At 42.3% G+C, this 15,015-nt stretch overlaps 1 protein-coding gene across 1 annotated transcript in view; it reads left to right on the plus strand.

The window, feature by feature from the left end:
• The window catches only part of dcc (DCC netrin 1 receptor), a 1,312,938-nt gene that overhangs the window by 644,142 nt on the left and 653,781 nt on the right, over nucleotides 1–15,015 (plus strand). The window contains exons 4-5 of the mRNA XM_073064089.1: nucleotides 5,889–6,039; nucleotides 11,041–11,177. Of these exons, the coding sequence (XP_072920190.1) occupies nucleotides 5,889–6,039; nucleotides 11,041–11,177 (288 nt within the window). The remainder of the gene's footprint in view (nucleotides 1–5,888; nucleotides 6,040–11,040; nucleotides 11,178–15,015) is intronic.

Genomic DNA, 15,015 nt, shown 5'->3' on the forward strand with positions numbered 1-15,015 from the left:
GAATCTTTCCTGTAATACCATGGACTCGTGACTTGTTAAGCAACCTCAGGTGTGGCACCTTGTCAAAGGCCATCTGAAAATCCAACTACACAACATCAACTGATTCTTCTTTGTCTATCCTGCTTGTTATTTCTTCAAAGAATTTCAACAGATTTGTTAGGTAATATTTTCCCTTCAGGAAACCATACTGACTACAGCCTATTTTGTCATGTGCCTCCAAGTACCCTGAGACCTCATCCTTAATAATCGACTCCAACGTCTTCTCAACCACTAATCTCAAACTAGCTGGCCTATAGTTCCCTTTCTTCTGCCTCTCTCCCTCCTTGAAGAGTGGAGTGGCATTTGCAATTTTCCAGTCTTCTGGAACTATTCCAGAATGTAGTGATTCTTGAAAGATCCTTGCTAACACCTCCATGATCTCTTCAACTAACTATTTCAGAACTCTGGTGTGTACACCATCTGGTCCGGGTGACTGATCTATCTTCAGACCTTTCAGTTACTCAAGACTCTGGTCACTAGTTATGGTAACTTCACACACTTCATGCCCCTGACACCTGGAACTTCAACCATACTGCTGGTGTCTTCCACAGTGAAGACTGACACAAAATATTTATTCAGTCCGTTTGGGCATTCCCTTGTCCCCCATTACTACCTCTCCAGCGTCATTTTCCACCTGTCCAATATCCACTCTCAGCTTTCTTTTACACACTTTATGTATCTGAAGAAACTTTTGGTATCCTCTTTAATATTATTGGCTAGCGTATTTTAGTTCTTAATAGCTATTCTAGTTGCCTTCTGTTGGTTTTTAAAAGCTTCCTAATCCTCTAACTTCCCACTAATTTTTGCTCTTTTATATGCCCTCTCTTCAGCTTTTACTCTGTGACTCTATACTTACAGTGTAGCAATCCCTGAGGATCCTGCTGAGATATCTTCTAGGTTCTCATATTAACATAAAATATTACAAAGTGTTTTTTTGCTGCTAAGGACAGCTTGATTTTTATAAAATTCATAGAGTCTTAGAGCAATGGAGCTTGGAAAACAGGCTCTTCAGCACAACCCATCAATGCTGACCAAGTTGTCTAACTTAACTAATCCAATTTACCTGTTTTAACAATACAGTATAGGACAGGACCTGTGGTTCATCATCTGCATCACTGTCAGGTATAGGTGGGTGGGGGGTGGAAGCAACTGTACAGGATCGATTACAGCTGTAGAAAGTTGTGAACTCAGTCAGCTCCATCATGGGCAGTGGCCTCCCCAACATTCAGGACATCTTCAAGGAGCGGTATTTCAAAAGGGCAGCATTCATCATTAAGGACCCCCACCACCCAGGACATGCCTTCTTCTCATTGCTACCATCATGAAAGAGGTGCAGGAGTCTGAAGACACACACTCCACCTTTCAGGAGCAGCTTCTTCCCCTTACCATCCGATTTCTGAATGGACGTTGAACCCATGAACACTATCTTTCTACTTTTTTGCACTAGTTTAATTTAACTTTTTAGAATATATATAGCCTTCTTACTGTAAATGAAGTTTTTATCATTGTGTTACAAAGTATTGCTGCCACAAAACAAAACATTTCACACTGTATGCCAGTGATGGTAAACCTGATTCTGATGTTGTGCTGAACTTTTAACATACTCTTCCCTCTACAAAGCCCTTCATTTTACTTTCATCCATGTGCTTATCTGTGAATCTCTTAAATAATCCTAATGTATCTGCCTCTATCATCACCTCTGGCAATACGTTCCACACATGCACTATTCACTGTGTAAAAAGAAAATACCTCTGACATCTCCACTATACTTCCATCTAAACAACTTAAAATTATGTAACTCGTATTAGTCATTTCTGCCCAGGAAAAACTCTCTGGCTGTCCACTTGATCTCTGCTTCTTATCATCTTGTACACATCTATCAAGATCCCACTCATCCTTTGCCCTCTTCTTTCTCAACAAAAGACCCTAGCTCACCTCCATCTCTACTCTCCTCCATCTGACAGAGCTGGTCCTCACCCTCAACAATTACCCTCACTTGTCCAACCTCAAGGGGTAGCCATTGGCACCCACATGGGCCCCAGCTATTGCTCCCCAACTCTTCCTGCACTACACTGACAATTGCATTGGTGCTGTTTCACACAGCAATGCGAGCCCATCCATATCATCAACTTTGCCCCGAACTTCCATCCACCCTACCCTTAAATTCACTTAGTTCATTTATGACACCTGCCTCCCATTTCTCTGTCTGCTGACATCTTTTATAAGCCACATGATTCCCATGGCTGTCTTGACTGTACCTCTTCCCACCCCATGCCCTGTTATCTCAGTTTCTTCAACTCTGCCACATTTGTTCCTAGGATGCAGCTTTCCTTTCCAAGATATCAGAGATGTCCTCCTTCAAAAGCGGAGTTTCCCTTCCTTCACAATCAACACTGCCCTCATCCACAACTCCTCTATTTCCCTTACATCTGCACTCACCCAATCTTCCCACTGCCTTAAGAGTGATAGAGTTTCTCTTGTCCTCACCTACCACCCCATGAGACCCCCATCCAACAATTACTCTCTGCCATCTCCAATGGGATCCTTCCACCAAGCACATCTTTACCACTGTCCCTCCCTCCACTATCCACAAGTATTGTTCTCTTCATGACTCCCTTGTCCATTTGTCCCTCTCCACCGATCTCCATCCTGGCACTCAACCCTACAACCAACCAAAGCGCTACACCTGCCCATTTACCTTCTCCCTTGCCTCCTTCCAGGGTCATCTGTTGTGCCCGGTGTGGCATCTTCTACATTGCTGAGACCCATCGAAAATTGAGAGACCACTTTGTTGAGCACCTCCGCTCCATCTGCTAAAAGTGAAAATTCCCGGTGGCCAACCACTTTAATTCCTAACCCCATTCCCATTCCGACATGGCGGTCCATGACCTCCTCTTTTGCCATGATGAGACCTCTCTCAGGGTGGAGGAGTAAAGCATCATATTTCATCTGGGTAGCCTCCAACCTGATGGCATAAACAACAATTTCTCCTTCTGGTTAAAAATAATATATATATTTCCCTCCCCCTCCACTCTTTTTCTATTCCCTTCTCTGGCCTCTTAAATCTTCTTCTCACCTGCCTATCATTTTCCCCAGGGCCCCTTCTTCTTCCTTTTCTCCCATGGTCCACTCTTCTCTCCTGTCAGATTCCTTTTTCTCCAGCCATTTACCTTTCCCACCCACTTGACTTCACCTCTCACCTTCAAGTTTGTACTCTTTCCCCTCCCCCACCTTTTTATTCTGACATCTTCCCCCTTTCCTTCCAGTCCTTATGAAGGACCTCAACTGTTTGTTCATCTCCATAGATACTGCCTGACCTGCTGAGTCTCTCCGGCATCTTGTGTGTGGTACACCTCTCACCCTCCTTCACTCCAAAGAGAAAATCACTAGCTCACTCAAATTCTCTTCATAATAAGAAATACAGAAAAAAATAAATAGGTAGTGCAAAAAGAGAGAGAAATAGTGAGGTTGAGTTTATGGGTTAAGGGACCATTCAAGAATCTGATAGCAGAAGGGAAATTTATGTTTCTAAAGGTTCTTGTGTCAGGGAGGAGGTACAGAAGCTTGATGGTACTAATGAGAAGAGGGTGTGTGCCAAATGATGCTGGTCCTTACTGATGGAGGCCATTTTCTTTAGGTGTAGCCTTTTGAAGATGTCCTTGATAAGGGGAAGACTAGTACCCATGTTAGAACTGGCTGAGTTTACAACCCTCTGCTGTGTTTTCCAATCTTATGTAGTGGCCCCTCCATACCTGATGGTGATGGAACCAGTCATGGCATGGCTATAGAAATTTGCCAGAGTCTTCGGTGAGATTCCAAATCTCCTCAGACTCCAAATTAAATATAGCCACTGTTGCACCTTTTTTCAATCGCATCAATGTGTTGGGCCCAGGATGGATTTTCAGAGATGTTGACACACAGGAACTCCATCAGCAGGACTGCTTGTTTATTCTAGATTTATAAAATTAATAAGAAATTAATTCCTCTGCTGCTGCCTTTGATATGGAACTTCTGCCACTGGATTAGTATCACAGCGAACTAAACCCTGCATTACCATTGATAAGAGACAGGAAGGAGAAATTTAAAAAATATATATCTGAAACAGCTGGTTGTGGTCTATCTGGTTTGACTGAGTGACATCTTTTCAAGCAATACTCTTAACTATGGCACCAGGTCTTTATTTTCCTGTATTTTTCTGTAAGAAAATTAATCTCAAGATAATGGGTTCATGAAAATAATATCAGGAATTCAAGATAACTTATGAGGAACATTTGATGGCTCTGGGTTGCTGGAGTTCAGTAGAATGAAGGGGGATCTCTTTGAAATCTATCAAATATTGAAAGGCTTAGAAAGGTTGGAAGTGGAGAGGATGGTTTCTATAGTGGGGGAGTGTAAAGCCAGAGGATGCAGCCTCACAAGACAAGGATGTCTGTTTAGAACAGAGAGGAGGAGGAATTTCTATAGCCAGAGGACAGTGAATCTGTGGAATTCATTACCAGTGATGACTGCGGATGCCAAGTCATTGAGGGGAGCTTGATGATTCTTTACTGGTCAGGGTATCAACGCTTATGGGGAGAAGGCAGGAGGATGGGCTGAGGGAAAATAAATCAGCCATTAGTCCATATGACATGGAAGCAGAATTAAGCCATTCGGCCCACTATTGAGTCACTTCCAGCATTCCATCATGGCTGATTATTATCCCTCTCAACCTCATTCTCCAGTCTTCTCCCAGTAATCTTTGACACCCTGATTGACTAAGAACCTATCAACCTCCATTTCAAATGTACTCAATGACTTGGCCTCCACAGCCATCCACGGCGATGAACTCCACCAATTCACCACACTCTAGCTAGAGAATTCTTCCTCTACTCTGTTCTAAATGAATATCCTTCTGTTCTGAGGCTGTGCCCTCTGGTTCTAAACTCATCCACTTTAGGAACCATCCTTTCCATGTCTACTCTATCTAGACCTTTCAATGAGATAGATTTCAATGAGATCCCTCCTCATTCTTCTAACAACAAGTACAGCCCTATCAAACATTCCTCATACATTATCCATTTCATTCTCAGAATAATTCTTGTATACCTCCTCTGGCCCTCTTATCTTTTCTTAGATAGGGGGCTCACAACTGTTCACAATACTCCAAGTGCAGTCTGACCACTCTCTAATAACGCCTCAGCATTACATCCTTACTTTGATATTCTAGTCCTTTCAAAGTAAATGCTAACATTGTATTTGCCTTCCTTCTAATCAATTAACTTGCAAGTTAACCTTTTAGGGATCATGCAAAGGATTCCCAAGTCCCTTTGCACCTCTAAATCTTGAATTTTCTCCCCAGTTAGAAAATAGTCTATGTCTTTATTCCTTCTACCAAAGTGCATCACCCAATGCTATATTCCATCTGCTATTTCTTTGCTCATTCTCCCAATCTGTCTATGTCCTTCTGTAGAGCCCCTGCTTCCTCAAAACTACCCGAACTTCTACCTATGTTTGTATCATCTGCAAACTTGGCTACAAAGCCATCAATTCCATCATCCAAATAGTTGACAAGAAGCAGTCGCAATACTGACCCCTGTGCACAGCACTTCTCCCTGGCAGCCAACCAGAATCGGCCCCCTTTATTCCCACTCTTTGCCTCCTGCCAGTCAGCCAATCTACTATCCATGCTAGTATCTTTCCTGTAGTACAATGGGCTCTTATCTTCTAAACAGCTTCATGTGTGGGGATGGAATGGCAGAGCAGACTCCCTTGGCCGAATGGTTTAATTCTGCTCCCATGCTTTTATATGATAATAAATTTACTCAAAGTTGACTTTGATTTTGACATATTGCCCTTCTTCCACTTTACAGAGCCTGGCATTCACAGACAGTTTACATACATTCAGCGGCCTCAGAACATAGCTGTCCTCGAAGGAAGAGATGGGGTAATGGAGTGTTGTGTTACTGGATTCCCAGCACCTACAGTCACATGGAAAAAAGGGGATGAAATTGTTCCGCTCAGGTAAGTGAGTCCATTATGTTTGTCCCTCAGGCCCCAGATCAAAGGTTGAAAGTTCATTTATTATCAACGCTGAGATTTGTCCTCCCACAGACAGGCACGAAGCAAAGAGACACCATGGGACCCATTGGAAACAAACATCAAATACCCAATGAGCAAAACAAAATTAACCATGCCAACAGCAAGAAGTGAACAACTAGCACGCAGAGTCCATGAAAATGGTCCAGGAGTGACAGCTCTGTGTCGATGAACACAGAGCCAGTTCTGCGCCAAAGCACCTCAATCAGATCGTGCGAATAGCAAAAGAGAGTCACCAGAAGCATGTGGAACCTGAGCCAAAGGGTCTCCTAAAAGCAAATCTGCAGAGCGTTTTCGGCATGGGGGGCAGCAAACGTCAAACTACATAGCAACGAACACCATTCGGATCTTCATGGAAAATACAAAATAGTGTGGCGGCTTCACACTTCACCATTTGTTAATCCTCTTCCCTACAATACGTAAACAATAAAGGCTGACTTGTTCATGTCTGGTAACTGAGTCCATTATGTTTGTCTCCCCGGCCAAGATGAACAGTGGTGTAGCAGTGAATGTAACGCTTTATACTGCCAGCTGTACTGTAACTTGGTGGTTCAATTCCAGCCACTGTCTGTTAGGAGTCTGTACACTCTCCCGGGGACTGTGCAGCTTTCCCACACTTTCCAAAGACATATGGGTTAGGGTTTACAAGTTGTGGGCATGTTATGTTGGTGTTGGAAGCGTGGTGACACTTGACGGGGTGCTCCCAGCTCATTCTTGATGCAAATTACACATCTCAGAAGGCAGGAGAATGGGGTAGAGAAGGATAGCAAGTCAGCCATGATGGAATGGTGGAGCAGATTCGATGGGCCGAACGTTCTTGTAGTGGCAATTTGAACAAACCAGCCGATGCTGCTAACCAAGCACGGGGAGCTATCTTGTATCATGTGCCCTCTATCCAAATCCAAAATAATGTTCCAAAAACTCATAGAAATTTATTCAGTCCTTTATTAGCAACTAAAAAAACATACAATCTTGAATTCATGTAACTTATGAACCTAAAACTAGTGATATTAAAGTTACTTAAGCAGACTTAAGTGAGTTAAGCATTATTAAGTGGTCAACAAAAGATAAGGCACCCAGCGGTCCCAGTTCCAAACCGTCCAGGACAAAGCATGCACGCAGTACATAACTAAACCCTTCACTTTCACCACACCCCTTCCCATGTGATTGGCTACCATAATAAACATAATGAATACACAACACAGAGTACAATATGGATGGAAAACAGATGCATATCTTCTGCAGTCCCAGTTCTGCTCCTATGTCTTATGGTTTCGTTCCACTCAATATTTCAATGTTCTGGTGTACATGGAACAAATAAAGCTATTTTTTACTGTTAACCATTAGGATCTGCAGGAAAAATATGAAGTAGTATGACTACTTCACAATTTACAAATTCTTTCCCCACATTTTATACAGAACAAAAGGCAAACTTTAATTTGGTTTCCGCATATTGAACTCACTACTCATTACACCAACTTGTCCGGCTGTTAATTATTTTCTCACAGCCAGGGTTACTACAGCATGGTTTCAGATGTTGAAGGTTTCACACTGGCCCGTTGATAGACATTGTAACATTTCTCAGAACCCTTTCTGTGCAGCAGGAAGCCACCCGTAATTACATCTGTGCAACATTTATCCTAGTTACGGCTTCTCCCCGACTGCGTTCCCTGAGATGCTGCCACGACTGCTCAAAATAAGCAGATTCCAATGCCTATCAGATATGTAGTCTGGATCAACTGCAAAACAAAGAGTGTAAATTTGTTGCCACGACCGTGGAGTGTGAGATAATGCTAGCTGAGGATGTTACGTTTGCCCATATTAAGACTTGTTCATCATCATGTGAGGGGGTTATCTCTTCCACCTATCACCTCTTAGCTTCTTATTTCATCACCCTTTCCCCAACTTACCCATATGCCCCCTCACCTGGTCTCACCTATCACCTGTCAGCTTGTATTTCTCCCCACCCCAAAACTTAATCAGGCTTTTGCCCCCTTTCATTCCAGCTCTCCAGTCCTTCTAAAGGATATCGCCCAAAATATCTACTGTTTATTCTCTCCAGAGATGCTGCCTATCCTGCAGCATGTGTTTGTGTGTGTGTGTTGATCTTTTTAAATTCAGTGTGTTATTACCAGCGCATTGGAGTGCAGTTCAAGGTATTGGGTCCTCAGCTGTAGGAGTGAATTACTTGGAATAAGACCATAAGACATAGGAGCAGAGTTAGGCCACTCAGCCCATCAAGTCTGCTAACCATTCCATTATAGTTGATTTATTATTGTTCTGAACCCCATTCTCCTGCCTTCTCCCTGTAACTTTGAAGCCCTTTCTAATCAAAAACATGTCAATGTCCACTTTAACTACACACTTTCACTACAGTGACTTGGCTTCCACAGCTGTCTGTGGCAATGAATTTTCGCAGGTTCACCAAACCCTGGCTAAAGAAATTCCTCCTCATCTCTACTCAAAATGGATGTCCCTCCATTCTGAGGCTGTGCCCTCTGGTCCTAGACTCCCCCACTATAGGAAACATCCTCTCCATGTTCACATTATCCAGACCTATCAATATTCAATAGGTTTCAATGAGATCCCCTCTCATTCTTCTAAACTCTAGCAATTAATGGGCCCAAAGCCAACAAATACTTCTCCTGTGTTAACTTTTTCATTCCCAGGATTATTTGGAAATATGAAAATGCGAAAATTCCACAGCTGGTCAAACATTCTTTGGCCTTTCACTTGTAGTGCAAATTTGTCTTTAATTTGACAATTACATAAAAACATTCAGACTTCATTAAATCCCACATTTAAACTCACTTGAACCTCTGTTCAAATAATGAAGAAAGTAATTGGATGTCAGCAGATAAACATGTCTCTGATTATATTACACATTGGAATTTCCACCACTAGAAGTTCTGAAATTCAGGAATAGGCACTCTAAAAACTCCAGACATTACAGTCAGGGAATAGTGAAGGTTGGCGTCATTCAATGTCTGTAGTGAGATGCTGAAGATGTTCTATAGGTCAGTTGTGGAGAGCGCCCTCTTCTTTGTGGTGGCGTGTTGGGGAGGAAGCATTAAGAAGAGGGACGCCTCACGTCTTAATAAGCTGGTAAGGAAGGCGGGCTCTGTCGTGGGCAAAGTACTGGAGAGTTTAACATTGGTAGCTGAGCGAAGGGCGCTGAGTAGGCTACGGTCAATTATGGATAACTCTGAACATCCTCTACATAGCACCATCCAGAGACAGAGAAGCAGTTTCAGCGATAGGTTACTATCGATACAATGCTCCTCAGACAGGATGAAGAGGTCAATACTCCCCAATGCCATTAGGCTTTACAATTCTACCGCCAGGACTTAAGAACTTTTTAAAAGCTATTATTAATGCTTTTTGAGATAGTGATTTAGATGCATATCATATTTTTTACTGAGTTAAGTATTGTATGTAATTAGTTTTGCTACAACAAGTGTATGGGACATTGGAAAAAAAGTTGAATTTCCCCATGGGGATGAATAAAGTATCTATCTATCTATCTATCTATCTATCTAAATGATCACTTCCTTTTAAAAAAAAATATTTATTTATTTGTTTGTTTAGAGAAACAGTGTGGAACAGACCCTTCTGACCCAATGAGCTGCACCACCCAGCAGCCCACCTATTTACCCCTAACCCAATCACAGGACAACTTACAATGATCAATTAACATACTAACCTGTATGTCTTTGGGCTGTGGGAGGAAACCTGAGCTCCCAGAGGAAATGCACACGGTTCACAGGAAGGAATATACAACCTCCTTACAGCCGATACTGCAATTGAACTCCCTAACTCCAATGCCCTGCTCTGAAGTAGCGTCGCACTAACAGCTACACTACCATTGCACCCTTTATCACTGACAAATATCGAGAAATTTGTTGTCCTGCAGCAGCAGAAGAATGTAAAGACCTAAATATCTATAAATTACAAAATTAAATAAATAGTGCAAAGTAAAAGAACAGTGAGGCTGGGTTCATGGACCATTCATAAATCTGTTGGTGGAGGGGAAGAAGTGGTTCCTAAGCTGTTCAATGTGGGTCTTCAGGCTCCAGAACCTCCTTCCTGATAGTAGTAATGTGAAGAGGGCATGTCCCAGATGGTGAAGGTGTTTATTAATGGATGCTACCTTCTTGAGACATTGCCTTTTGATGGTGTCCTTGTGGTGGGGAGGGGTGTGCCCATGATGGAGCTGGCTGAGTCCACAACCCCCTGCAGCATCTTGCGATCCTCCACATTGGACTGTCCGTACCAAGTGATGATGCATTTAATTTGGTTAGTTTACTTATTGGTCAGCCTCCAGCTACTGTTGCTTTCCACTAGTTCTCTTCCCTGAGATGCTACTTTTCTGATCTCAAAGCAGAGAAATTTTTAAGCAAATCTCCGTGTTATTAAACCAACCATCCTGGAGGTACAGAGCAGGAGAAGCTGTACTGGTGAAGGGAGATAGACTCACCTTCAATATTTTTCTTTGGACAAGCATTTACAAACACAGTGGAACAGTGGCACAAAGTTGTTGTTGGTTCCCATGTCCTGGGATTTTCACAAGATCAGCATGTAGCACTTGTGTGTGTTGATCTGAATTTCCAGCATCTGCAGAACCTTCCTCTTCTCCAGCCCATGACCTTTCACACCCACCTGGCTTCACCTATCACCTTCTAACTGGCTCTCTTCCCTCCACCCATCTTCCTCCTTCCTTCTCAGTCCTGAAGAAGATTCTCAGCCCAAAATGTTGAAAGTTTATTAACTTCCATAGATGCTGCCTTTCCTGCTGAGTTCCTCCAGCATTTTGTGTGCGTTGTGTGCAGAATCTCTTGTGTTTATGGTATTGCACCTGCTGTGTTCTCTACTGTGTGCAAAACACTTGAAACATTCGTTTCAATAGATAATTGTAATGTTTTTCAGGTCCAGGAAGTATTCGCTATTGGCAGGAAGTAATCTTCTCATCAGAAGTGTAACTGAACAAGATTCGGGGTTTTATACCTGTGTCGCCAACTACGAGAATAAGACATTCGCTGCCTCAGCAGAGTTTATTGTAATGAGTAAGTCTAATACAATTCATTCAACAGTTTTAACATACACACAAACTCCATTGAGAACACTGAATGCTTATTGAGTTGTGTTTTAATAATTGTATTGATATCCATCAGATATGGTCAGTATGATTGTATAGTCACCACGATTTCTGTGAAGTTGCCAGTTAATGCTAGAAGATTTTCAGCATGTTTACTTGAAAAACAAGAAAACGCTTTACTGACAGGAAAAGATTTGGTCGTCCCAGACTTGTTGATTATCTGTTTTGTGTATTTTCAGCTTTTGCTGAAATGAAGTATTTTGATTATATGTTCAATTGCTGTGATAGTACAAGGAAAAATTAAAGGCGTTAAAAATATTCTCAAGACAGTGCACTCAGGCGATACATCTTAGGTACCTCCTGTCAGCTTGAACAAGTGTGGCCATTCTCTTCTGAGTTTTCTCATTAACAAGGTGTTTTTGCCCACAGATTTGCTACTCACTAGAAGTTTTTTTGCTTTTTGTACTGCTCTCTGTAAACTCTGGAGGAGGGGTTCCCAATCTAGGGTCCACAAACCACCTGCTTAATGGTATTGGTCCATGGCATCAAAAGTGTTGGGAACCCCTGGTCGAGAGACTGTTATGTGTGAAAATTCCAAAAGATCAGCTTTTTTTAGATACCCAAGTCACCCCATCTGGCACCAATAATCATTCCATGGTCAAAGTCACTTAGCTCACATTTCTTTGCCATTCTTATGTTTGGTCTGAACAACAACTGATCCTCTTAACTGCGTCTGCATGTTTTTATGTATTGAGTTGCTACCATGTGATTGGATAATTAGAATTTGCATTAACAAGCAGGTGTGCAGGTGTACCTAAAGCCAATGAGTGTAGAGCCAAGATAATAATTGCAAGCCTCAACAAATGCATTAAAGAGCTGATCAGTAACATAAATTCAGTTTAGGGTTAATGGCAGTATTCATAGCAGTGTGGAGGAAGAGGAGGATCTTTGGGTCTAAGTCGATAGATTCCCTCAAAGCGGCCACTCATGTTGATAGGGTAGTTATGAAGGTGTATGGCATGTTAGCTTTCGTTGGTTGGAGTTTTGAGTTCTAGAACCACGAGGGAATGTTACAGCTCAATAAAACTCTGGTTAGAACACACTTGGAATATTGTGTCCAGCTCTGGTTGCCTCGGTGTAGAGAGGATGTGGAGGAGATTTACCAGGATGCTGCTTGTATTAGAGAATATGTCTTTTGAGGATAGGTTGAGTGAGCTAGGACTCAAGCTGAAGATGGAGTGGATAGCCAAAGACTTTTTCCCAGGGTGTCAATGGCTAATGCCAGTGTTTAGAGTAGATGTCAGACATAGCTTTTTTTTACACAGGGAATAATTCGTCACATATTTAAGATACTCTTAGATAAGCACACTGATTTATTGGTGGATGGCGGGGGAACTGCGTGGCTTCGTTTGTAGCGACTACTAGGCCTCAAACCACAGTGTCGCCTGTTTACAGGAGAAAGGTGTCAGAGTCAGTTCACTCCACTGGAGGTGGTGCAGTGCAGAGTCCATGCTGGATTTGGTGCTGCCCCCTAGTGTTTGCTTGGCAGAAGACAAGCCATATTGTGTTTAACTGCAGACCGCTGTAACATTCAGGGACTCTGGGGCTTGGACTTTATATATTTTTTCGTGTGACCATGCTTTGCTGGTATCATATATGTGCTTGCAATCTTATATGTGCTTTGGTCTGTGTGTGGCTGTTGGTTACTGTGTGTTGCACCTTGACTCTGGAGTAACGCTGTTTCATTGGTGGTATTCTTGGGTATTCATGTATGGTTGAATGACAATTAAACCTACACGGAACTGAATGGATGATAAGAAAATGGAGAACCATGGGCTGTGTAGGAGAGAAAGGTTAGAATGATTGCGGAGTAGCCTTATGTGGGTTGCCATGACACTTTGGGCTGAAGGGTCTGTACTTTGCTGCACTGTTCAATGTACTGTTTTACATTTGAAAGCAAAATGGAGGGATGCAACACCTACTTGTTTCTGAACCAGCCTTACATTGACATGAAAGGGAGAGGAGTCCTTTAACACTCAGCAGCTACAGGATGGGAATAATTTCCAACCTTTCAGCCTTGATGTGACACAGCAGCCGAGGGGAACTAAGATGCAGGATTTCAAAGTCAAAGTAAATTTATTTTCCAAGTACATGTTTATGCACAGTACTGTGCAAATCATAAATGTACAGTACTGCACACACATGTCAGCATACCTGTGCAGAAGTCTTATGATTAGGGTGCCTCACACTTCTGCACAGTGCTGTATGTCAGTATGAGTGGAGAGTCAGTTTATTAATCTGGTAGGAGCAACGGATGTTGGGAATGGTGGGGGCGGAACTGTGCCAAAGGGCTGTGGCAAGGTGGTAGGGAAGGAGTGGCAGGGGTGGGGCTGCCATAGGTGCAGACACACCCAGCCCTGAGACACTGGCAAAGTTATTTGATTCCAAACAATTGGTATATTGATCATTACAGAATGTCTCTCTGGTGCTTCCCATTCCCTCCCCTCTCCCTGCCCCCTTACCACTCTCAGTCCACAACAGAGACCAATATCAAAATCAGGCTTATTATCACTCACATCTGTCATAAAATTTGTTTTTATTTGTGACAGTTACACAGTACAATGTACAAAATTACTACAGGACTGTGGAAAAGTCTTAGGCACCCTAGCTATAGAGTGCCTATAAAAAGTATTCACCCCCGCCCCCCTTGGAAGTTTTCATGTTTTATTGTTTTACAACATTGAATCACAGTGGATTTAATTTGGCTTTATTGATACTGATCAACTGAAAAAGACTCCTTTGTGTTCAAGTGAAAACAGATCTCTACAAAGTGATCTAAATTAATTACAAATATAAAACACAAAATAATTGATTGCATAAGTATTCACCCCCTTTAATATGACACACCAAATCATCACTAGTTCAGCCAATTGGTTTTTGAAGTCACATAATTAGTTAAATGGAAATCATCTGTGTGCAATCAAGGTGTTTCATTTAATTGTAGTAAAAATACTCCTGTAATTGGAAGGTCTAACTGCTGGTGACTCAGTATCCTGGCAAAAACTACACCATGAGGACAAAAGAACACTCCAAGCAACTTCACAAAAAGATTGAAAAGCACAAGCAGGAGATCAATACGAGAAAATCTCTAAGTCACTGAATATCCTTTGGAGTACAGTTTAGCTAATTGTCAAGAAATAGAAAGAATATTTCAAAACTGTATATCTACCTAGAGCAGGCCATCCTCAAAAACTGAGTGACTGTGCAAGAAGGGGACTAGTGAGGGAGGCCACCAAGAGACCTGTGACAACTCTGGAGGAGTTACAAGCTTCAGTGGCTGAGATGGGAGACTGCACATACAACAACTGTTGCCCGGGTGCTTCACTAGTCACAGCTTTATGGGAGAGTGGTAAAGAGAAAGCCACAGTTGAAAAAAACTCTCATGAAATCATGGCTAGAGTTTGCCAGAAGGCATGTGGGAAACTCTGAAGTCAGCTGGAAGAAGGTTCTATGGTTTGATGACACCAAAATTGAGCATTTTGGGCATCAGATTAAATGCTATGTTTGGTGTAAGCCAAACACTGTACATCATCAAAAACACACCATCCCTATCGTGAAGCATGGTGGTGGCTGCATCATGCTGTGGGGATGTTTCACTGCAGCAGGTCCTGGAAGGCTTGTGAAAGTAGAAGGTAAAATGAATGCAGCAAAATACAAGGAAATCCTGGAGGAAAACCTGATGTAGTCTGCAAGGGAACTGTGACCTGGGAGATTTGTTTTCCAGCAAGACAATGACCCCAAGCTTA

Source organism: Hemitrygon akajei, chromosome 13 (assembly GCF_048418815.1).
Source record: "Hemitrygon akajei chromosome 13, sHemAka1.3, whole genome shotgun sequence".
Taxonomy (NCBI): Eukaryota; Metazoa; Chordata; class Chondrichthyes; order Myliobatiformes; family Dasyatidae; genus Hemitrygon; species Hemitrygon akajei.